The sequence below is a fragment of the Brassica napus genome, chromosome A9 (genome assembly GCF_020379485.1).
Source record: "Brassica napus cultivar Da-Ae chromosome A9, Da-Ae, whole genome shotgun sequence".
In the NCBI taxonomy this organism is placed as follows: Eukaryota; Viridiplantae; Streptophyta; class Magnoliopsida; order Brassicales; family Brassicaceae; genus Brassica; species Brassica napus.
The window spans coordinates 4,346,253-4,369,114 of record NC_063442.1 but is presented as its reverse complement, the minus strand read 5'-3'; the positions used below and the strand labels follow the sequence as shown (position 1 = coordinate 4,369,114).

General features: G+C 34.4%; 6 protein-coding genes and 1 long non-coding RNA gene across 9 annotated transcripts; 4 read left to right on the top strand and 3 right to left on the bottom strand.

The window, feature by feature from the left end:
- Positions 1–1,656: 1,656 nt before the first annotated feature.
- On the bottom strand, positions 1,657–3,033 carry LOC106362688. The gene is made up of 5 exons (XM_022691681.1): positions 2,899–3,033; positions 2,661–2,819; positions 2,414–2,548; positions 2,183–2,326; positions 1,657–2,088 (listed from the first exon to the last, which is right to left on the bottom strand). Exons 1-5 carry the CDS (start codon positions 2,956–2,958, stop codon positions 1,735–1,737), a joined length of 852 nt encoding a protein of 283 aa, XP_022547402.1. The 5' UTR covers positions 2,959–3,033; the 3' UTR covers positions 1,657–1,734.
- A 2,602-nt stretch (positions 3,034–5,635) lies between these two features.
- Positions 5,636–8,471, top strand: LOC106366085 (calnexin homolog 1-like). Its single transcript, XM_048739468.1, has 6 exons — positions 5,636–5,883; positions 5,949–6,018; positions 6,504–7,633; positions 7,726–7,797; positions 7,881–7,991; positions 8,088–8,471. The coding sequence occupies exons 1-6, from the start codon at positions 5,794–5,796 to the stop codon at positions 8,217–8,219; spliced, it is 1,605 nt and encodes a 534-aa protein (XP_048595425.1). The 5' UTR covers positions 5,636–5,793; the 3' UTR covers positions 8,220–8,471.
- Positions 8,472–9,005: 534 nt separating this feature from the next.
- LOC106366084 (peter Pan-like protein) lies at positions 9,006–10,862 on the bottom strand. Its single transcript, XM_013805649.3, has 8 exons — positions 10,805–10,862; positions 10,628–10,676; positions 10,364–10,555; positions 10,050–10,280; positions 9,883–9,975; positions 9,608–9,795; positions 9,346–9,539; positions 9,006–9,235 (listed from the first exon to the last, which is right to left on the bottom strand). Exons 2-8 carry the CDS (start codon positions 10,643–10,645, stop codon positions 9,105–9,107), a joined length of 1,047 nt encoding a protein of 348 aa, XP_013661103.2. The 5' UTR covers positions 10,646–10,676; positions 10,805–10,862; the 3' UTR covers positions 9,006–9,104.
- A 2,133-nt stretch (positions 10,863–12,995) lies between these two features.
- On the top strand, positions 12,996–14,551 carry LOC106366083 (inositol polyphosphate multikinase beta). Of its 3 annotated transcripts, none has more exons than XM_013805647.3 (2): positions 12,996–13,196; positions 13,483–14,551. In XM_013805647.3, the coding sequence occupies exon 2, from the start codon at positions 13,511–13,513 to the stop codon at positions 14,369–14,371; it is 861 nt and encodes a 286-aa protein (XP_013661101.1). In that variant the 5' UTR covers positions 12,996–13,196; positions 13,483–13,510; the 3' UTR covers positions 14,372–14,551. The 3 variants fall into 3 exon arrangements, with proteins under 3 accessions (XP_013661101.1, XP_048595424.1, XP_048595423.1); XM_048739467.1 differs by having other exon boundaries at positions 13,080–13,196; positions 13,506–14,551; XM_048739466.1 differs by lacking the exon at positions 12,996–13,196 and adding an exon at positions 13,219–13,370.
- A 341-nt stretch (positions 14,552–14,892) lies between these two features.
- On the bottom strand, positions 14,893–16,879 carry BNAA09G05780D (protein ORANGE, chloroplastic). The gene is made up of 8 exons (XM_013805646.1): positions 16,517–16,879; positions 16,268–16,382; positions 16,090–16,206; positions 15,928–16,014; positions 15,613–15,689; positions 15,415–15,542; positions 15,205–15,341; positions 14,893–15,132 (listed from the first exon to the last, which is right to left on the bottom strand). Exons 1-8 carry the CDS (start codon positions 16,693–16,695, stop codon positions 15,055–15,057), a joined length of 918 nt encoding a protein of 305 aa, XP_013661100.1. The 5' UTR covers positions 16,696–16,879; the 3' UTR covers positions 14,893–15,054.
- Positions 16,880–17,238: 359 nt separating this feature from the next.
- Positions 17,239–19,245, top strand: LOC106364094. The gene is made up of 3 exons (XR_001273107.3): positions 17,239–17,688; positions 17,805–17,881; positions 18,398–19,245. It is a non-coding gene; the product is annotated as an uncharacterized LOC106364094 (long non-coding RNA).
- A 2,579-nt stretch (positions 19,246–21,824) lies between these two features.
- Positions 21,825–22,617, top strand: LOC106366081 (putative glycine-rich cell wall structural protein 1). The gene has a single exon (XM_013805644.3). It carries the CDS (start codon positions 21,940–21,942, stop codon positions 22,354–22,356), a length of 417 nt encoding a protein of 138 aa, XP_013661098.1. The 5' UTR covers positions 21,825–21,939; the 3' UTR covers positions 22,357–22,617.
- Positions 22,618–22,862: the final 245 nt, after the last annotated feature.

The following is a 22,862-nucleotide window of genomic DNA, read 5'->3' as shown; positions in this document are numbered from 1 at the left end:
ACTTTTCATTTTATATGTACTAGGTGGTTTTCCCGTGCTCATGCACGGGTATAAATATTTATAAAGTAAATATATTATAAAAATTGATTGCTATTTACTTTTAATTTTAAACTAATTTATAATTTATATGCATCATTTATATTAATAATATTATATTACTTTAATTATACATATGATTTTATATATGTTATATCTAATCGGTTTTGTTGTTTTTTAGTCGATTTAGTTATCATTTAGGTAAATTATATTGCATATAAGAATTCAACTGTAATATTTTTTATTCTATATATTAAATTTTTGATTAATTTCTTTTTTGCATTTACGTGGTTGTTATCTAAGATATGTAAATATATTTCATGAAGATTATGTATAACTTAAGATACATTGTGCTTAGCATGAAATAAAAAATAAACTAAAATGTCTGATTCCAAATTACATAAATTAATAACTTTAATAATGATAAAATATAATATATCTACCTCGCTAAACTATTTTTTAACTATTTGATCAAACGATGTTTCTTTAAAAAAAATATTTTTAGTTTTTTTTAATATCTCTTAAAAATAAGCAGTAAAAAAATTGTGATTGTATTTAAAAATAATGTTATATAAGTAAAATATAATTTATTGATATTTTTTTGTTGTAATTGAAAGATATTATAGTCAACTAAATTTATGAAACTCTTAAAAATAAGCAGTAAAGAAATTGTGATTGTATTTTAAAATAATATTATATAAGTAAAATGTAGTTTGTCGATATTTTTTGTTGTAATTGAAAGATATTATAGTCAACTAAATTTATGAAAAATAAATAAACCATTTCCATAATACTAATTATAAAATATTTTAGACAATTAAACATATATCAGTTTATGTTACTTAATTATTTTATGTAATTATCTAAATATATACAGGTATATAAAAAACATTTTATTACTTTTATTTTTTTTTGTATTTTTAAAATTATGATTTAAAATAAATAACATTTATGTTTCTAATATCAAGATTATCTGTGTAAATTATTTTTAATGAAATCACATTATATAGAAATTTATACATTTCATCTAAGAAAATATAGATATAAAGAAATTATTTTATTAGTTCAAAAGTATATTTTATGTTATTTAAAAATATTTTTTAAATGTAATATTATTATTTTGTGAACTTTCCTTTTTTATGAAATCATATTATATATACATATATTTTTCGTTTTTCAATTCTTTTATTTTAACTTTATAAAAAAATTTCCTTTTTATTATATGTGTATATTTTTCAGAATTTTTTTAAAAGGAAACTAAATAAAATAATAAATAATAGTATTTTAAATGTAAGTTAATTCATTAAGGGTATTAGTGTAATCAACCATCGTGAGAATTAACGTGAGAGCGACACATAAAAAACTGACTTCTCAAATAATATTATAGAGATTTTAATCAAGAGAAAAAGTAATTAAGAAGCCATGTTCATTGAGGTTAGTGTTTGCTTCCGAATTCTCGAAGATAAATAATTTTTAAAATTTAGTATAATATAATATTTGATATCCCTTTTTTACACGCTAAAATATATTTATATATTTTAAAACTGAATTTAAATTTTATTATTATATATTTTCTTATTTAACAAATTAACATATTTTGTTTATTTTGTTTATTTTTTGTTTGTTTGATTGCATTCTTATACTTTTGAGAATATTATTAATTTTTAAAACATGTATTTGTGTATGTTCATTTAGGCTCTAGTGTTTTTCATGTTTGTTACTTGCTGTCTCCTCTGGCATTGGTGTAGCCGTTCGCATTGCAATAGACGTGTCCTGAACCTGAGCAAGCAGAGATTTAGAGGTTTTGATGGTCATCCCACGGATGAACCAAGAAAGCGGCGGTAGATTGAAAGGAGGATATGGCTGATAGTATTGGTCTATTGTCAGTTTTGACGCAAGCTTTCCTTGGCCACCACTGCATTTTTTATACTCTTCTTGAGTCATTGGTATCCTCTTTTTGCACAAACGTTCTTTATCTACAAATATAGGCTCCACTTTGTAGTTACCCTCGAATGCTTTCATAAATCTTACTTTCTCTTTCTTATATTGTGTCTGTCCACAATAAGCAAAAGAGAAATTACCTGAGTTAGGTTCCACCAATACAAAAACAAAAGTGGTTGTTTCTTGTGAGAGAAGCTCTTTTTACCATAAGATCTTTTCTGTTTTCATCGACGATTAGATTCATCGAGATAGGTATATACACCCCAAATACATTACAAGCCACAGATTTCTCCATCCTCATCATTTGCCTCGGACCATTCTCAAACAAAATCTTTCTTGATTTGTTTTCCTTCATAAAAGAAAATCTTAGTCTCAAGTATTATTGCTGGATTTAATATATACCACATTGAAATCTTTTAATGATTAGAAAAGAAACCATAAGGTTGCGCCGTTTGCGCAAATCGCGAAATGCACCACTTCCTGGATCAATCAAAAAGTTGTAGAGAAAATAAGGAGGCAGGCCTACGGTCAATTCTATGTTCATATGGTAAAAACCATTTTCATGTGTCACCTTCAAACATTAAAAACATAAGAAATTTTGTAAGGATCTTTGTTCTTGATTCTACCAAGGCTAAAAAAGATATGGGCATTGTATTTTGTTTGGGGTGATATTTCTCTTATACCTTGATCTTAGGAGATGCATTATGCCATGGATGCTTCTTCTCTGCTTCATGCCAAAGATCTGCTTGCTTCTGCGCCTCCTTTAAATCATAGTAGACCTTATCAGGATAATTAAAATCGTCTTCCTCTGAGTCGACATTTTCAGATCTCTTGGACTCGGCCTACGCAACAAACAGAATAAAATGTGTTTATATATATTTGACATCTTCGGGTCCTATGATTGATGGATATGAAGCTGACCTTAAGAGGCTGTTGACTGTTCTGGTTGATCCAGCTACCAAATCCAGGGAATACACCCATTTTCTATTCGGTAGTTTAGCCTCACGAAAACTAATTATAGTAGACGTTTAGTATTAAAATAACTGCATGTTGAGAGAAAGATGTACGTTACGTTTTATGCATGGCGAAACAATGAAGTGGGCAAGCTCAATTCTCGTGAATTATTTGACGTACAAATTTAATGTATGGCGAGATTGGTAAGAGCAACGTAACGACCAGGCAAGTGGTAGTAGAAATGTAGAATTGTCGATTTAAGAATTTTTAAAGTGATAATATACATGTATATCCTACTATATAAAAGGGACTAAATTCAAGGCTTTTGAGACTATCCACCTCAGCGAAAATATTCTCATCCAAAAATAATTAGAAATAAACATCATTTAGAAGATAATTAACTAACATACGACTTTTGATATTTCTAAAAATTTTAAATTTGTAACTGCTAATTTATTAATAGAATCATATATCTGTATTGAATTATGTTCTATTTTTAATCGTTAGACTTCAAAAGTAAATAAATAATTAATTTATAATATATATATTTTATAACTTTATATTGTAATTACAAATAAAGAGAAAATAACCGGGAGGGTGAAGAATCTCATGTAAAATTATGTAATTAAAATGGTAAAATGGTGAGTATGATGAGGTGAATCTAAGAAAATTTGTTGTACAAATTATGGTGTTTTCTTCATCCACTAAAATAATTTAAAATAAAATATATATTCACATAAATAAGTCAATATTTGCTGTTTTTTTTGGGTAAGATGCTAAGATTATCATTTTCTGAAAGATTACACTGTTGTTTTTAAACAACTTATTACAACAAGGAAACAAAAACAACCAACAACAAATCAAGGTAAAGAAGCCTTAAGGAGGTCTTATACAAGAAAGATAAAAAGAAGTAGAGAAGAGGAGAAAGAAGAACTTGCCGGGTAAGAGAGGAGACGGTTACGCATCATACGGTCGAGAGAGGCAAGGATGACTGATGAAGGTGAGGAGACAGCTGTGAACACACGAGCATTACGCTTTTTCCACAGCAGGTAGATGGTTGACTGAAAGTAGAGCTTGATGACTGGAGTAGCATGCGCATCTGCGTTGACGCGAGGTTGATGATCCAGGCTGCAATAGAGTATAGATCAGCCGGAGTAGAAATCCAAACTTCAGCAGTAAAATGCTCCCATATCAAGCGAGAGAAAGAGCACTCAAAGAAAAGATGATGGTGAGTCTCTATTTCCAGATTACAAAGGACGCACGTTCCTGAGACATTTAACCCCCAACGCCTCAAGCGATCCTTGGTTGGCAGTCTTCTCTGCAAAGCCAGCCATGATATAAACGCATTACGTGGAATATGTTCCTTGAACCAAATAGTCTTGTGCCAATATTTGTTGTTGATAGTGTTTATATTATTTTCTGACATTAGTATCCATATTTTTTAGTAAACTGATCCAAAGAGATTAGTTTGTGGAATTAACCAAACGAGGATTATAGTGTTTACTTTGGAAAAGTAATATAGGTTGAATGATATATGGTGTGCGTGCTTTTTCACATGGAAATCTGCACATATATTAAAATTGTAAGATTTGAATCATAGAGAAAATATAGTGTATATGACTGAAGTTGGTCCATTCCGAAACTAAAGATGGCTAAAATTCTTCTTTGTCAAAATGCATAGATGTGAATCTTATATAAATAGAGTTTTCCATTGCTTATAGCAGTGTAATAAACTCTGTGTGTAAAGGAGAAAAATGTTATATAAGTGAAAAAAATTATGATTTTTTTTCTTGTGTCTATAGGCTCTTCGCAATTTGAAGAAGAACATATTGTGTGAAAATCTTTGGCTCGGTCAAATTTTATCCAGTTGTTTATAAAACTGTTGTTATCTGATTCATGTAATTTTTTAGTGTTGATTTAAAAGCCCAAAAAACCATCTATACTGATTTTTTGATATTTTTTTCTGTGATTTGAATTTAAAAAGAGATAAAACTTTCGATAAGTTATGTAAACTCAGAACAAGTATTTAGCTTTATAAAGCATTTACATGTTTCAAACTTATAATATATACATATATAATGCTTAAAATTATGCATATAAAACCTGTGTAAAATGTGCCTGAATATGTTTTTCTTCTTTAATGTGTTAATCGTACTATATATAACATTATTTTAAAATTTCAAAAAGTTTATGTCATATACAAAAAACCATCAATAAAAAATATAATTCTCCATCTACAACAAGAAAAATGAAAAACTATAAACATATAAATTTAAATTAAGAAAAACTAACATTGAAAAAAACAAAAAGTTAATGTAAAAGAAAAAACTGACAAATAATATTATAAATAAAATAAATTTATAAAACACAATCCGCGCGAAGCGCGGAAAAAATCTCTAGTTCTTATAAAGCATACATAATTGAGGTAGTAGAAATGTAGAATTGCCGATTAAATTTCTTTTTTTGTTTTTGAAACACAAATAATAAGTAAACAAAAACTAAATTAAATTACCAAACAAAAGCCCAATTTAGCTCAATAGGGCAATTATAAAAATTTTGAATTGCAGACTCTCAAGTTCTTTGGTAGGCCCAGCCCAATAACTATCTTAAACTAGCCGTAATGCGCACGTGTAAACTACACACGTAGGTGAGCTCATTTTAATCGACGTGGCGCCTTATAATTGGCCACCATCGCGTGGCGAACCGTTTCATTGGTGGAAACAACAGATTGACACACTCCAGTACTCAACCGGGTCTACGGGAATTGAATATATAATTATTATTCAGAGTTTTCTCGAAAATTACAATCCTCTCTACTCTTTCTCCGATCTACTCTCCGGCGAGCCACCGTTAAGATTCCCGATGATGAGAGACCGGCAGCTATTCTCCGCCGTTTTGCTTATCTTAGCTTTCGTTTCGCTCCAGAAGCTTTGCTACTGCGACGATCAAACGGTAATTTCGATTTTCTCGGTAGATCTGAAGATTTTAGATCTGAGTTTCGTTTTTTTCTTGTTCAGGTGTTGTATGAATCGTTCGATGAGGCATTTGATGGCCGTTGGATCGTTTCGAAGAATGGCGATTACGAAGGTATTGTTGTATATCTCTACACTCTCACTGTTTGGTATGGTGTTGTTCCGATCTGCGTCTTGATTAGGAATGTGAACGATCTATACGTATAGAGGAATCAAATCTGAGAGTGTTGATTGAAGTTTGAATCAGCTGAGTTGTGATGTGTTGCACTCAACGTATAGAGGAATCAAATCGAGAATGTTGATGTGAAGTTTGAATCAGCTGAGTTGTAATGTGTTGCAGGCAACATATAGAGGAATCAAATCTTGACTTAGTAGTAGTGTAATTCGTTATCTCACGTTATGATGTTGAATGTTTGATCTTATAATGCAAAATCTGACTTAGTAGTAGTAATAGTTTTGCTCTTTATACACAGATATTGCCAAGGCATTAGAGCATGCATGTGTTTGTGTGTTTTTGTTGAACCTGAGGTGTTTGTTGCTGATGATTCTCCCACTTTTCGTTGAAGCTTCTTTGTTAAGACCACTTTTATTTGTTTTCAGGTGTGTGGAAGCATGAGAAGAGTGAGGGACATGATGATTATGGACTTCTAGTAAGCGAGAAGGCTCGTAAGTACGGTATAGTGAAAGTTCTCGACGAGCCACTAAACCTCAAGGACGGAACCATTGTTCTTCAGTACGAGGTTCGTTTCCAGGAAGGGCTTGAGTGTGGTGGTGCTTACTTGAAGTACCTCCGTCCTCAAGAAGCTGGATGGACACCTGAGGGATTCGATAGTGAATCTCCTTACTCTATCATGTTTGGACCCGACAAGTGTGGAGCTACGAACAAAGTTCATTTCATTTTGAAGCACAAGAACCCCAAGAGCGGCGAGTACGTTGAGCACCACCTCAAGTTCCCTCCCTCTGTTCCTTATGACAAGCTTTCCCATGTCTACACCGCCATCTTGAAGCCAGACAACGAGGTTAGGATTTTGGTTGATGGAGAGGAGAAGAAGAAGGCCAACTTACTCTCTGGAGAAGACTTTGAGCCTGCTTTGATCCCTGACAAGACCATCCCTGACCCTGAAGACAAGAAACCAGAAGACTGGGATGAGAGAGCCAAGATTCCTGACCCTAACGCCGTGAAGCCTGAGGACTGGGACGAGGATGCACCCATGGAGATAGAAGACGACGAAGCTGAGAAGCCCGAAGGATGGTTAGATGATGAGCCTGAGGAGGTGGACGACCCAGAGGCGACCAAACCTGAAGACTGGGACGATGAGGAAGATGGTATGTGGGAGGCACCAAAGATTGACAACCCCAAGTGTGAAGCAGCACCAGGATGCGGTGAATGGAAGAGACCCATGAAGAAGAACCCAGCTTACAAGGGCAAGTGGAGTGCACCTATGATTGATAACCCTGCTTACAAAGGAATCTGGAAGCCCAGAGACATCCCTAACCCTGACTACTTTGAGCTAGACAGACCTGACTACGAGCCCATTGCAGCTATCGGTATAGAGATCTGGACGATGCAAGACGGTATCTTGTTTGACAACATTTTGATAGCGAAAGACGAGAAGGTCGCTGAGAGTTACAGACAGACAACGTGGAAGCCTAAGTTCGATGTTGAGAAAGAGAAACAAAAGGAGGAAGAGAAGGCTGCTGAATCTGCAGATGGTCTTAAGAGCTACCAGGTAAATTGATTTTCCAACTGAATCAAACTTCTACTAATATATACATATGGCTTCTTGAATAAATACTTACATATGTGAATGATGGGTTGCAGAAGGTTGTGTTCGATCTGTTGAACAAGGTTGCAGACATTTCCTTCCTAAGTGCCTACAAGTCCAAGACCACAGTAAGTTTCTCCTCCCTCGTTCAATCCATGTTGCATTGTTATGATGATGACTCAGACCTAAAGAGATTTTGTCGTTTTTGTAGGAATTGATTGAGAAAGCTGAGGAACAACCAAACTTAACCATTGGTGTCCTAGTCTCCATTGTTATAGTATTCTTCTCGCTCTTCATCAAGCTTATCTTCGGTGGCAAAAAGGTAAATTTTATGGCATTTTTGTTGCTGTTGTATTTTGTATTTTGTAAAGAGTATGGGACACGTGAAAGCTAAATAAATGAAAATGGTTTGGTATAGGCGTCGGCGGCGGCGAGTGTGGAGAAGAAGAAACCAGAAGTAGGAGAGAGCTCAAAGAGTGGAGATGAGTCGGAGAAGAAGGAAGAAACCGCTGCTGCTCCCCGCAAAAGGCAACCGAGACGTGATAATTAGAAGGAAGTGTTTTAGAATTGAGAAGAACAGTGTTTGAAAGGAAAGATAAGATTTTCTTTTATGTTGTTTTTGATTTTATTTGTGTTTTCTGCTGTAGCATATTAAGATAGAATTGTGCTGTGTTTCGGATCAACTGTTATCGGTCATCGCTGAAAACTTATTTTTATCGTTTACTTTCCACTAAATTTGGAGAGGAAACATTTGATATTTGTAGATTCATTCGAGTTGAATAGACATCTGTTCAGTGTTCAACACAGCATCCATCATACACAGATCTTTCAAAATGAGTTTATAGTTTGCAAGCATTTTTTTTCTTCCTTGCACTTATTTCAAACAATTAGAAAGCATTTATGTGGATACGAGACATATTAATTCGAAACGGAAATACATCAGATTGATCACATTGCACTTGGAGATTCAAAGCATAGAGAAAAGATGATCACATCAGATTGATAAAAGAAGATCAATGACATAGAGAAAAGATGATCACATCATGCTTTAGCAAAAAAAAATAATGACAAAAAAAAGAAGATCACATTGCACTTTCTGCTTTTGTACATTACCTGCTTACACACGTTGTGCAATTAACTCGCTACATATATAAACATTTGAGGGTACCATAAGTCAAGTTTATTTTAAATTATTCAAACGTCACCAATTTAGTGATTTTAAACGTATTTTCGTTTTAAACGACCAAGTAGAGTCTAACCGTGTATATTTAGCCCGACAATAGATGTCTTTTTTTTTTTTTTTTTTGAACAAAACTTGCTTTATCTACTTAAGAGATTCAAAGAACAAAACTTGCTTTATCTCAAGTCTCAATCTAAAGGCACACATAGTTATAGTGTAACACACAGAACAAAACTTGCTTTTCCCAAGTCTCAATTATTCAAGATCTTCATCCATCTCTTCTTCACTACCCTCTTCACCTTCTTCTTCTTCTTCACTACCCTCTTCACCTTCTTCTTCAATATCTTCATTTTGCTTCTTCTTCGCTATCTTTTCATCCCCATTTTCTGAAACAAACCCATATAAACCCAAAAAATCAGATGATTCATCCTGTGGTAGCCAAGATTTAACAAAAAAAAAAAAACACAATGTGGGGGATGATAAGATTAGCATTTACCAGATTCATCAAATATGATTCCTCCTGAACACAACCCTTCCTCCACTTTAACCAGCTGCATTGTCATCCTCGGTCCAATCTCTTGCAGTTTCACAGCACTCTTTGTGGACCCCCTATTAACTCTGCCTATATCAGATGATAATGTCACTGTAGCCCCTTCTTCATCTCCTTCACTCTCTGATCCATACCCAGCCCTGGAAAATTAAATCCACCAAACAATCACAATAATTCATTTCACACTGGAATCAAATGAGATCCTTACTTGGTGACAAAATCACTAACATCCTGCAGATTCCTAAGATCAGGAACCTCATGCTTTTCCACAAACTTTCTGAGCCTACGAGACACTCCTACAGGCTGAAGTCTTATGGAATAATGCCGAAAATCAATGAGTTTTGTGTCTTTGTTGTAGTTCAAGAGTACTAATCTCTGGCATGTGGAGAGCTTGACCTGCCAGACATATTATTTCCCAATCAAATTAGCTGAAAACAAGTTTACAACCAGTAATAATAAAAAGCACAAACAAACTTAACTTACAGTGTTGATATCAATAGCTGGGAATATGTTCTGAAACATGATCGTTGCTAGCTTCAGATGCAGCTCTTGAGTACCAAATCCAGAAAGTACAATCTAAACAAAGACAACACTCTCAACTGTTAGCAAAACAAAACCGGAAGTAACTAAGAGAGATTGAGATTGATTACCAATGGGGGGTTCTTGAAAAGATCTGGAGGACATCTAGGCCGAAGCTGAGACTGAGCTATATCCGAAGCCAACGAGTACTGATGAATCTTGAACGTTAGAGTAGGACCTTGAGGGGTTCTCGCTACTCTCAGAGACAACGCAGACGCTGTCTTCTTCAGCATAAGGAAATGAGTCACACCCATTGGACCAGATACATTCAAAAAGTCTCTTAAAGTGTTCCTCTTCTTCTCCTGCGAAGGTTAACAACTTTTGCATCAGTAAATGGTCACTCAAATCACAAACCCTCCAAACATATATTAAAACAACCCTTTACCTTTAAACTGAGAGCAGTGTAGGGAAGCATGAGCTTCCTCAAATCCATCTGAAGCTGTTTGACAGAGGCGGGAAGCTTCGTCCTCGAAAAGACGAAGCTTTTTGGGATCTTGTCACCAGTGACGTGATCAACATTCGGTTGATTGTTCTTCTTCATCGCAATAGGCTTCACATTGACCCTACCCTTCTTATTCTAATATCATCACTAAGTGTTAGAAAACACAGTAAATACAGAGAAAATCATCAAAGAAGTGTTTCCACTTACGTTTTTGAAACGACCCATTTGATTGATATCAGCAAAGCTTCCACAGATTCTGGAATATAAAGAAGATACATATATGTAAAATGAGCTCGAAAGTTAGTTTTTTTTCAAAAACCCAGAACTATGGATGATTGAATTAAATCGATAATCAACGAACGCAATCGAAGTAGGAATCATTACCTAAACCCTAATTTCGCCAGACGGAGGTTGAAGATGACGGCCAATTTTAAAAGATCATCAGATGATTAATCCCTATATACTCAAACCGGTTTCCGAATTAAAAATAAAATAATCAAACCGGTTTTCTCTAAAACCCGGTTTAGATTAATTTCCTTATCACAAGTCCGGTTTAATATTCCGACCAATTTGCATAAACGAATTGATTCAGTTATTCGTCTTCCCGCAAAGATATCATTCATTACAACAACTAGGTCCTTGTGTACCGCGAATAGTATTTTGATTTTTTCATATTTTTGTACTATTATGTCAATTGTTTAGTTTTATAAAATATTACTATGTTTTTACTATAAATTTAGAACTAAAAATCTAATTTTTCCTTACTGTAAAGTAAGTTAATTTTTTTAATCTTACCACAACACATTATACACGAAGAGAATATAGTTGGTCTTTATATTCTTATTTCGTGTAATATTAAATTTTTTTGAAGGTTTGTTTAAATAGTTTTTTTAAATTATATATTTTAGGATTGATTTTCGTGACTATATTCTATAATTGTCTAAAAAAAATTGTTTGTCCCATATAGACATCCACATAAATATGGACTTCTGATAAATTTGTTCATTGGGATATTTAGTTTCACTTTCAACTTTATTCTCTTTTTTGGCACTCTCATGCTATCTTGTGGAGCTAGCCAACTTGGAGGCAAAAGGGTTTACAAAAGCTGATTGAGATGCGCGTGATCGGACACCTTTTGCTAGGCTATTGATACGAAATTTTAAAGATCTAGGAATATAAGCAATAGAAAGTTCAGAAAATTCTTTGGATACAGCCTGTATTTCGTCGAGCTCCGAGTCCAACGCAGGCTAATCTTCCTCCTTTTGAATGAGTATAACCAGTTGTTCACAGTCGATTGAAAGACCATCTCTCTGTGTCCAAACTTCAGTATCACTTGCATTGTCTATAGTAAACCTTCAACTTCCGCTTGCAGTGGTGATTTGGTGCGTGTATATCGGCCCTTGCTCCAAACAGTATTGGAAAGTCACCATCCATTAACACAAAGCCAAGTCGAGATATGTCTTTTTCATTTATCCAGGATGTCTAACAGTAGCGTTTCTTTACAGAGGAACAGTTGTGTCCGTTACCTCAACTCCCATATCAATCTCCATAATCTCGTCTATACGTTGAGCTATCCTCCAACACTCTGCTTCAATTTTATTCGTTAATGGGAAATACATAATTCCTACGACACTATTAATGATTGTTTTTTTGTAACACCGATACGGCAAACTTATGTTTTATTTAACAAAACTCTTATTTTAATTTTGTATTAAAGAATCAATCATATTTTATATTATCCATAATTTTAGTAAATTTGCTTATTTGTCATGTTTTTATTAGGTTTTAGCTAAATTATTGATTTATTATTTATTTTTAGCTAAGTCGCTAATTTATTAATTTAAAAAATACTCTTAATTAATATTATATATATATATATATATATATATATATATATATTAAAAATGAATTTTATTTTAATAATATTAAATTTCTATTTTATATTAAAATTCAGTTAGTTTTTCTTATTTGTCATAATTTATTAGGTTTTAGACTTTTAGACAGGTTATTGATTTATTATTAATTTCTAACTGATTCGCTAATGTGTTAATTAAAACAATACCCTTAATGAATTTTATATATAATTAAAAACGAATTTTATTTTAATCATATAAAATTTATAGGTTATATTAATATTAAATATTTGATTCTAAAATAATATAATAAAATTATAAAAAAATTTAAAATAAGATAATTCTTATATATATTTTGTTGCTATGTGAAAACAATATTTTTATTATAAAAGTTAAAAAGATACAAAAAATTATAATTAAATATTATTCAAAAAAAACATTTATATAAATATATTTTCTAAACTATTTCTAAGATATGAGTGGTTTAAAAAATTTAACACGGGATGTTTAGAACACGAGATTATGCTTATGAGAGAGTGTCTCGGGAGTAGGCTAGGAGATGGATCTAATGGGCTGTGAATTGTTGAATTTTTTTTTTAATTACAAGCCCAATTCGTGATGACTTGGCATATTGGTTGGTCGTGAATATTTGTGTACATGTGGATAGGCTTACAAAGCAATGATTTAGTTTCTTTTATATAGTAGAAATCCAAACCGGTTCTCTAAAACCCGGTCTACATTAATTTTCTTATCACGAGTCCGGTTTAGTATTTAAACCATTTGTGTAAAGAGAATTGATTCAGTTATTATTTGTCTTCCCGACAAGATAGCTTAGCATTTTTTTCTTCATTACAACAATCACACACAACTTGTTGTCCCGTCTTTGCTCATTGTTTGATTCTCTCTCCGTGGAGATTTCTTTGGTAATGTTTTCATCCTCAATGCTCTTTGATTAATCTTTGATGGATGCTCTTCGACTTGCTCCTACTCAATTAACAAAGATCGTACTTTTTTTTATTCAATTCATATTTTAATCGAAATAACTTTTCGATAAGCTTTTTTACTTTTTAAAGATTTCAATTTATTTATCATTGATGGTATGATTCTGCGGTTTTTTTCATTTTCTCCTCTTCTTCGATGAACTCGAGGAACTCTGTTACATATGATAATCTCTCTAAAACGACGCCGTATGATTTGTTACTCTTTCAGATCACTGTGTGTGCGCGTTGCAGAAAAGATGCTCAAGGTCCCTGAACACCAAGTAGCCGGCCACATCGCCAAAGATGGGAAGCTAGGCCCCCTCGTAGACAACCAAGGACGATTCTACAAGCCGCTTCAAGGCGACGCACGCGGCGAAAACGAGGCTAAGTTCTACGAGTCCTTCTCCTCCAACAAGAACGTTCCTGACCACATCCGTGGTTACTTCCCTGTGTACCACGGCGTTCAGCTCGTTGAAGCCTCTGACGGATCAGGCAAGCTTCCTCACATGGTTCTTGAAGACGTTGTTTCGAGCTACGTGAAGCCTTCTGTTATGGATGTTAAGATTGGGTCCAGGACGTGGTACCCTGACGTGTCTGAAGAGTATTTTAACAAATGTATCAAGAAAGATAGGGCCACCACCACTGTTTCTTTGGGGTTTAGAGTTTCGGGTTTGAAGATTTTCGACTGCCAGGAGTCGGGGTTTTGGAGACCGGACAAGAGGGTTGTTCTTGCGTATAAAGCTGATGGTGCAAGAACGGCTCTAAGGAAGTTTGTGTCGTCGAACTCGCTCGCTGATGACTCGGTACCGGACTGTGCATATGCGTCAGAAGTTTACGGAGGCTCTAATGGGATCTTGATGCAGTTGTTGGAGCTTAAGGCTTGGTTTGAGACGCAGACGCTTTACCATTTCAACTCTTGCTCGGTCTTGATGGTTTATGAGAATGAATCAGGGGGTGATGAGGAGAGGAGGCCACAGGTGAAGCTGGTGGATTTTGCGCATGTTCTTGATGGAAACGGTGTTATTGATCATAACTTCTTTGGTGGACTCTGCTCTTTCATTAAGTTTATTCAAGATATACTTGAGAGCTCAGACAACCGCTGTGAGAATGGGCACTAGGGACTAACTGTGTGTGTCCCTTCAAATAATAATCTCCAGTTCTTCCTTCCTTGGGCTAAACTGTGTTTGGATACAGACTTGTGTCTCTTTCAATTGTATAATTTGGTTATGTCCTGCCGAACCAAACCATTGTACTGTACTTTTTCATATGAGTTTTAATGAAGTTTCCATGGAAGTAAACTAGATTTGGAGCTTGAAGAAGTAACAGTGTCAACATCAGTAAGCTGGAGAATTAGTGAAAAGTATTACATAGAAGCGATTATCATCTTAGAACCTAACTTTACTCACTAAGCTACCAAGTAGTAGGCTTAGGCGTTTTTACCCCAATCCTACCTAAACTGAAACCGAACTGTTATACAAAAATATCTGAACGGCACTTATGAGCTTAGTATTTTGGGGTTTGAGCTTAGTAGCCTTAGTACTCAACTCTAAGCCACATATAGCCTAGAAACAGAAACAAAACAGAGTATTTCTGTTTCTGGCTCTAATTCTGGAGAGTGTTGAGCTTTTGGAGTGTTACAGGACGAAGAAAAATCTAACATTATGTAATAAGTTCCATTTGTGTCATTGTGTGTGTACATATACAGATGAAAGGATGCAGTTCTCATTATTCATCAGTACATACCATTTTTTAGTTACAATGACAAATAGATTTTGTGGGGGAAGTGGAATGTTTTGCAGATTCAAAGGAAAGGATCAATCCGAGGGTCGTGCTCGCTAGCCATAGCCATCCCTGTGCACAGACATGTCGGACACATCACCTAAACAACAACACACATACAACTTAGCATCCACATCTTAGGTTTTGAGCTTTTAGGTTTGTTGTTTTATACCTTTCCAGCACCAGAACAGTTTGAACATCTTTCGGTTTTGGATGTTGATACAGAATGGTTCCCTCCAGCAATAGCTGAGACTGGTTCAGATATAACAAGAGAACCTGTGCTAGAGCAACGAGCACATGCTAGATACCCTGTGTTATATAAGATACCGTTGTTAAAACCAAACAGTATTTGTATCTCTTGATTATGAGGAAGCATCATTACCAGTTCCTAGACAGTATTTGCATCTCTTGTGTTCTTGCTGCTTCACGTTGTTGACTTCAACAACCATCAACGCTGAGATCACACCAACAGCTCCTCCAGAGAATGACGCTACTATTGGGTCTACTTGACTGGTGAACACACAAGAGTTAAGCATCCTTTCTATAAAGTTGCAAATGCATATAAAGAGAGATACTAAACCTCAATTGCATAGGTAGATGAAGGCTTTGAATGAAATCTTTGTATGATGTGCCTCCTATACCTAGCTTCAGCTCTAGCTGCAGAAGTTAAAAATCAAAACTATATTACATAAAGCAAAAATATAAATTATAAAATTTTCACACATATTAAAAAAACAATACATTAATAATCACAATTATTTTTTTGCAGTTTATAATTTACCATTAAATAATGCATGAAAAATGTAAAAAACAAATATCTATTTGAAACAATTTTTTTCTTATGGATCTTTTCGAAACGGAGGAAGTATATTGCCAATCTTAAAGAAGGGCTTACAGTAGGAGCTAGTAGGCCACCGAAGAGGATGATCCCAGCAATGAGTGAGAAGCAAGTTGCGTAATAGACTCTCAAATTGGCAGCAGTCTAGCAAAATCAACATGTATTTATTATCAATACAAAACACACAAAACCCTCTAAAGAAAGTGTTTAAATACTTACCAAAGGAGGTAAGAATGGGATAAAAGAGGGGAAGTTAGGTAGTTCATGTTCTTGCTCTTCGTCTATGATTCCAAGTTCTGTGTTTCTAATCCGTTGTTGTATTCTTAGCCTCCGTACCTGTGTATTAACAGATAGTTAGCAAAGGAGGAAGACAGTTATAGAAACTAATTAATAAAACCTCTTCCATGTGCAAGAAGATCTTGTTTCGTCTGCTTCTAATGTTATCTTGAATCTCTTGTAATTGCATTTTAGCAAAGTCCTGTACTGTTTCAGGCCCTTCTATGATACAAAACCTGCATTAAAAAAAATAAAAAATCAAAAAGTAGAAACTTCAAAAACGATTAAACTCCAAAGTCTGAAACTTTACTGATTCAACTCTCTCATGGGCATAACAAAAACATCGGTTTAAAGAGCTTAATTTGATTACCCGGAAGCGAATTTGTCGGAGGAATCAGAATCGAGAGAGGAAGAGTCAGAGTCCAAGGCCGTGAAACGCCATCTCAGCCTTCGGTTTCTCACTGGTGAAGACAGCTTTGACACTGAAAAACGCGAACCGTACGGATCAGGTGGGTGGGAAACAGACAAGATCCTACCCAAACAAGACATGGTTTCGAAGTCTTCAGCAGCAGCGGATCAATTAGTTTATGTGTCTGTGTGGTTTAGTTTTGGTCGTACAGTGGGAAATCAGAAATCGAGACCGAGAGAGAGAGAGAGAGACCACCACACTCTATTACGAACTGTGGTTTTTTGTACGTGGCGAGATTTTAGTGGTTGTTGTATTTGTTTATTTTGTACACTTGTTTTTAGTGTTGGTAGGTTTAATTAAATACATAAATTTCGTTTTCAGAAAACTTGTGGTGGCAGGATAATTTTTCTCCATGGGATTTTTTTTTTTGTTATGGATAATCCATGCATGTTTATCTTTAAAGGTGTTTAGAAAAAAAATACATAAGTGGGCCGGGTCGAATTATATTAAATGTTTTGGTGGGTTTTGTAAGCGTTTTCCTAGCTGCAAAGGCCTTTTACAATTGCGCTTATTAGTATAAGTAACATGTTGACCCAAATCTAACTTGTAGTTTTCTTTTTGCCGTGTGCCAATATTATATACCATGAGTTCCCGGTTACACAAACAAGAGTTCCCAGTAAAAAAATGGGTTTTAGACCTCTAAGACCATCATTATCGGGAATCCTTAATGGAGTCCTTAGATAAAATTGATGATTTAATTAAATCAAAATAAAAGAAAAGGGTTGTTATCGATCCTTAATGGGGTATTTTGGTGACCGGTTTTAAGTGTGGTTTTTCAACCACGTGTCAACACCATATTTTTTCTTTCTCTCTGCTTTGGTCATCGTCTTCTTGTTTTCTCCGTTGGAGCTCTCCTCCACGATCCTCCGTCTTCAGGTCGTCTCCGTGGCTGAGCTCAAGTGGTGGTATCTTGTCCCGAAGCTCCAGAGTCGTCGCTTCTCCGTTACCAGCTCGCCGTCGCGTCTCACATCCGCCTTGGGTCTTCTTCATCCTTGTCGACTCAGGCTTGGCTCGTGGTGGTGATTGAGTTCGTCTTCAGGCCAGCAGCACCGGACTCGCCCTCTGCAACTCCGGTAGTCATCTCCGGCCCTCTTTTTCTTCGTCGGCTGCTGCTACCAACTCTGAGACAATATAGGTACGACTTCTGGATCGAAAAACCCTAACTTTCACATCACTCCTTATTATATAGGCCACTACCCAATGCTTGCTTACTTTGCTATCGCTGAGAACGAGTCCATTGGTCGCGAACGCTACAACTTCATGCAGGTTTGCTCCTTTTTGTTCTGTTCTTGTTACTAGGGAATCATATTCCTAAAGTTTTGTGTTTTATTTTGCTCATTTTTCCTGTTTCCATTCTCTTAGTGATTCAAGGATTTGAATTTATGATTCTGTGGCCATGTTGTTTAGGAATGTATCATTTGGTTTATCTCTTTCATTTTCTTTAAGTTTCAAGACTTATCGGTGTCTTACTTGTGTTGTCGTTGTGTTATTATATGGCCTCACAAGCATTTGGTTATGTGATAGTGAACTAGTATATATATTTATATATATGGTTTTTATTTTGGAATAATCCAAAAGCTTAATAACGGAGAAGTGAAGAACAAATACTGAAGAACAAATACTGATTCATGTCTGGTATGCATTGGAATATATATGATCGAGTTTGTATATGATAGGGATTTGTGTCTGTAGAAGTATGAATATGTTAGAGTTCTTTTCGAGTGTGGTTTGTGTAAAGTGTTTGTTTTTAACTGTGGTTTGAATATGTTAATCTGAGAGGAGGCTTTGGCAATCAAAGCAGCAGGGAAGGCGTGGTAGCAGACTATGATCTCCGACAGACTACACCGAGTTTGAGAGTTGAGGTAATCGATCAAAACTTTACTCTTCTTCAACTCTTTCTTTTTTCTTTACTGCTCTTGTTAATAAATGCTTGTTTGAGTTAGGTTGTGGTTAGGGAAAACGTGTCTGAGTTAGGTTGTGGTTAGGATTGTTTGCTTGGTAATAAATATGTTAGATTCATGTCAAAATGTTAGGATTGCTTGCTTGTTTGAGTTAGGTTGTGGTTAGGATTTTTATTTTAAGAATCCTTAATTAAGAAACTCCCATTGGAGGCACAAAATCGAATAATTTCTTAAGTAAAGTTCTTAAGTCCACTAAAGTACATTTATATACTTAAATAATCCTTAAGAAACACAAATGGGTTTCTGTGGATAATCATGCTCTAATCTTATATACCGTGAGTTCCCAGATTAGACCTAAAATCTTTCTTAGATTTGGAGTAAACATGTTAAATTTGGATTTATCATAAACTTAAACCAGTTGTTGATAAGTAAATAGGAAAAAAATATAAGTGAACAAAATAGCAAGAATAAAAAAAATGGTTGTTCATTCTCAAATTTAGCAAAAAATAATTTTGTTCTTTATTTCTCTACAAAAAAATGAAAGGAAATGAAAAGGAAAAAATATTCTTTGTGAATGATAATTTTTTTAGGAACTTTAAAAAATGCATTATTTTCCATCATTTCTTAGTCACTATTCATACCCTGATTAAATATAATCTTTTATACTAAAAATAGTTTGAACCTAGGGCACAATAAACCAACCCTTTGTACTTACCAATGTGCTACTAACACTTCGATTACATCTTTTTTTTTTTTTTTTTTTTTTTTGATTAACCTGGGGGTATCCCAGGCCCATGGAGAGGCCCAGACTAATCCCCAAGGGGAGGTGCAGCCCTCACTTCGATTACATCTTACAGTAGAGTTTCAATAAAACTTTAAACTGCAATAGGACGATTTTCATATATGCATTCACATCTATTGCATTTAAGCCAATCAAGTTCTCATTATGTAATGTTGTGTAATATTGGGGGATCTGGGTGGAACTAGTAGTGACCCTAGTGACTAGTGAGTCCAGCACGTGATAAAAGGTAAGGTTCACATAATGTTGTTAACTTGTTAGAAACCTATGGACTAAATCGAAACTTTAAATATACATTACATTTTTTATTTAACAAAGTATATATGATATTTTATATAAAAAAGTATTGATTTTTTTTAATGTTCATGTATTGTTATTAATATGCATATATGAATTCTACATAGCTTATACTTTTTTGTCGGCACATAAGCTTATATATTCACGATGAGACATTTTTTTGAAGAAAATTTACATAGATGGGATGTATCAGTCCGGATTTTCCAACCTGTTCACTCCACTACACAACTTGATCCATTCACATCATATATACGTAATCCACTTTCTAGATATTTTGAAACAAACTGGAGGAATGTTGTAAGAAACACTATGTGAACCCCTATTAATATCCAATAGTTTGAATCTAGGTAGTGAGCTTTCAGATATTTTTTGGGTCTGTTATATTTATGTATATGTATAACAATATAGATTATGAAAATGAATATTCGATCATATCCTAAAAGAGACATGGCATATGGTAGTTGCTCCACCGTAGGAAGTTGTGCGTGTGGACCGCTTCACCGTTGAAAATATGTTAAAAGTTGCCATCATTCCAAAAAGGATCCTTTAGATATTTCTTAGATCCAAAAACTTCGAGTGTTACTATAGAGCTAACTAAATCCTCGCCTGGGATAACAAAATCGTTGCCTGGGATAACAAAATCAGTGTAAACTTGTGGACTAGTGTAAATTTTGTAGAATGAGGTGGATACCATCATTAAAGTATAAATACAGTTAGTGTAAAACAACCATAAGCATCAGAAAGTAACAAAACTAGATATCAATTACAGAAAGAATACGAAATAAATTGTTCTTTTTGATCTATAAATGTAATTTTAAATCACTGAAATTAAGAATTTATATGTCTGTTCCATTTATTAAGTTAATATATATGTTTTATATAATATATTTTCGATGCACGTACAAGATGAATCGATCGACGTCTACAAAGTTGATTTAGCCTGTTATTTTTTTCGTGTCATTAAATATTTATGTTTTATTGCCTCTGCATCTAAGTTTTACTTCTTGAATTCTATCCAGTTTCTATGCACACACGTTTTTTCATACTTGCGAAATGATATCATCATATAAAAATACCTTTACAATTTTACAAAAAAAAACTTTACAAAACACCGAGCTAATATAAGCAAAACCATATGATGACCTCTTACATACGTAATAAATAACATACTAGAATTATAGTTTAATAATAAAATCATACATAAACAAGCATGAAGAGTTTCTTGATTTCAGTGTTTGAATTTAAGTTATGTCTTAGAAAAGTATAGACCCTTTGAACTTGATATAGCAAATTAATGTTAGTTTGGAAGGTTTCCAATTGAGTTCGATGAGTCAATCGATAATATCCTAGGTAAACATTATTCGATCATTCTGAAATTTTGATCGAAAAGACATTCATTAAACCTGAACTTACCACAAATCATTACCACCTGATCATTACAATAGACTTAAGAGGCCATTTAATCAACTAAATCCGCGGATATATTGGCTTCTCGTGGTACAAAGACAAATTCGAGATCATAAAATAGAGAGGATATATGAACAATTAATATACCTTGCAAAATCCAATAGAGGCTTCGACTAATTTATTGTAATGATGAACTGGTGGTTTTCTACAATTATTGATGATGTTGATGTTGATGTTTGTAGCATTGTTTTATGGATGTATTTTTGTTGTAGTGATGATGATAATGCAGAACATTTCATAACCACAAGCCGTAATTAGTAAAAAATATAAATGGGAATGCCGTTAACGCGTCTTAAAGGGTTTGTCGAAGATAATATTTTCTACTTTAAAGAAACTCAAGTAGTTCAGTAATACCAAACATCTAATCATTCCTTTTGACATATATTTTAATGCCGACTTTAGTTGAGAAAATAAAGATAATCCATATGGTTAGTTATGGTAATTGATATTTAAAACAAAAAGGTGAGAAAATTGACAGCTTGTGGCTTCATGATTGATCATCTTATTATATTGTTAGGGCGGTGGTGCCTATTTACAGTTGATAACTACGTCTTAAGTGAAAAATTATATAACCAAAAAAATGTATAGCTCAACATGTGTAGGAGATACATTTGCAATGCATTTTTCTTCTTTTTACCTGTTTTTCCTCAGAAAATAAGTTTTTGAAAAAAGAAATTCAGAAAGGGTGGGTTGTCCCATCTCACACTATTAAACCCACTTGTCACTGACCGTTGTCTATCAGTAATGCTTCATGTTGCTGCCTATATAAATGGTGCGAGAAGCTTTGTTACAATAACTTCATAGCAAAACAAGATTTAGAAGTAGAAGAACATCTATAAAAAACTTACCAACAAAAGAAAATGATCAAAGGGCTCTTGTTGGTTTTGTTCTTTTTAATCACTGTCAAGACTTCTGTTTCTCGTCCATTAGCATGGTCAAAAGGTAACATGTCACCAGGCCAAAACACCCAAGGCGAAAGTGGGTCGGGCCGTGGGCCAAACTGGGATTACAATTGGGGTTGGGGTTCTGCTCCTGGATCCGGATGGGGTTACGGGTCGGGCTCAGGTAGATCTCCCACGGGTTGGGGAAGAGGATCCGGATATGGGTATGGGTCTGGATCTGGATCAGGTAGCGGATATGGGTACGGTTCCGGAGGTGGCGGAGCACGTGGTGGTGGGTATGGTTATGGAAGCGGAAATGGTCGGTCTGGAGGAGGTGGTGGTGGCTCTAATGGTGAAGTTGCCGCTTTGGGCCACGGTGGTAAGTATCATCCGTGATGATAAGCTTGTAACTCCCAACGTAAAAGGTTTTGGGAGTAGTTTAAGTGTGTGAAATATCAAGGTTATTAGGTTTGGTACCCTTTTTAAATGTAACTTCCTTTGTCTTGTATTGTATGCTTAAAATATGGTATGGATTATGTGGTCGACATATCTTATGAACGTCTTTGCATGAATATGTGATATACTTTAGTGTATTTGTATGTATCCAGACGAGTGTTTAGATAATCAAATGGAAAAATATGATACGTTAGAAACTCATACCGGTTTTAACAGTTTTGTATTCGAAAATGACTATAGTTTTTTATTCACTTGTTAAGATTATGGTTTGCATTAACGATACATATCTATGCATTTTTGTTACTATTAAAACTTGCTCTAGTTATGCTGCATGTTACTATTCCTAATCTTATCCTATTAATATTTGGTCATTTACAGACAGAAACGGCAATTAATGTATCTGCTACATGCCCATCTATACATTAAGAACCAATTACACACTTGAT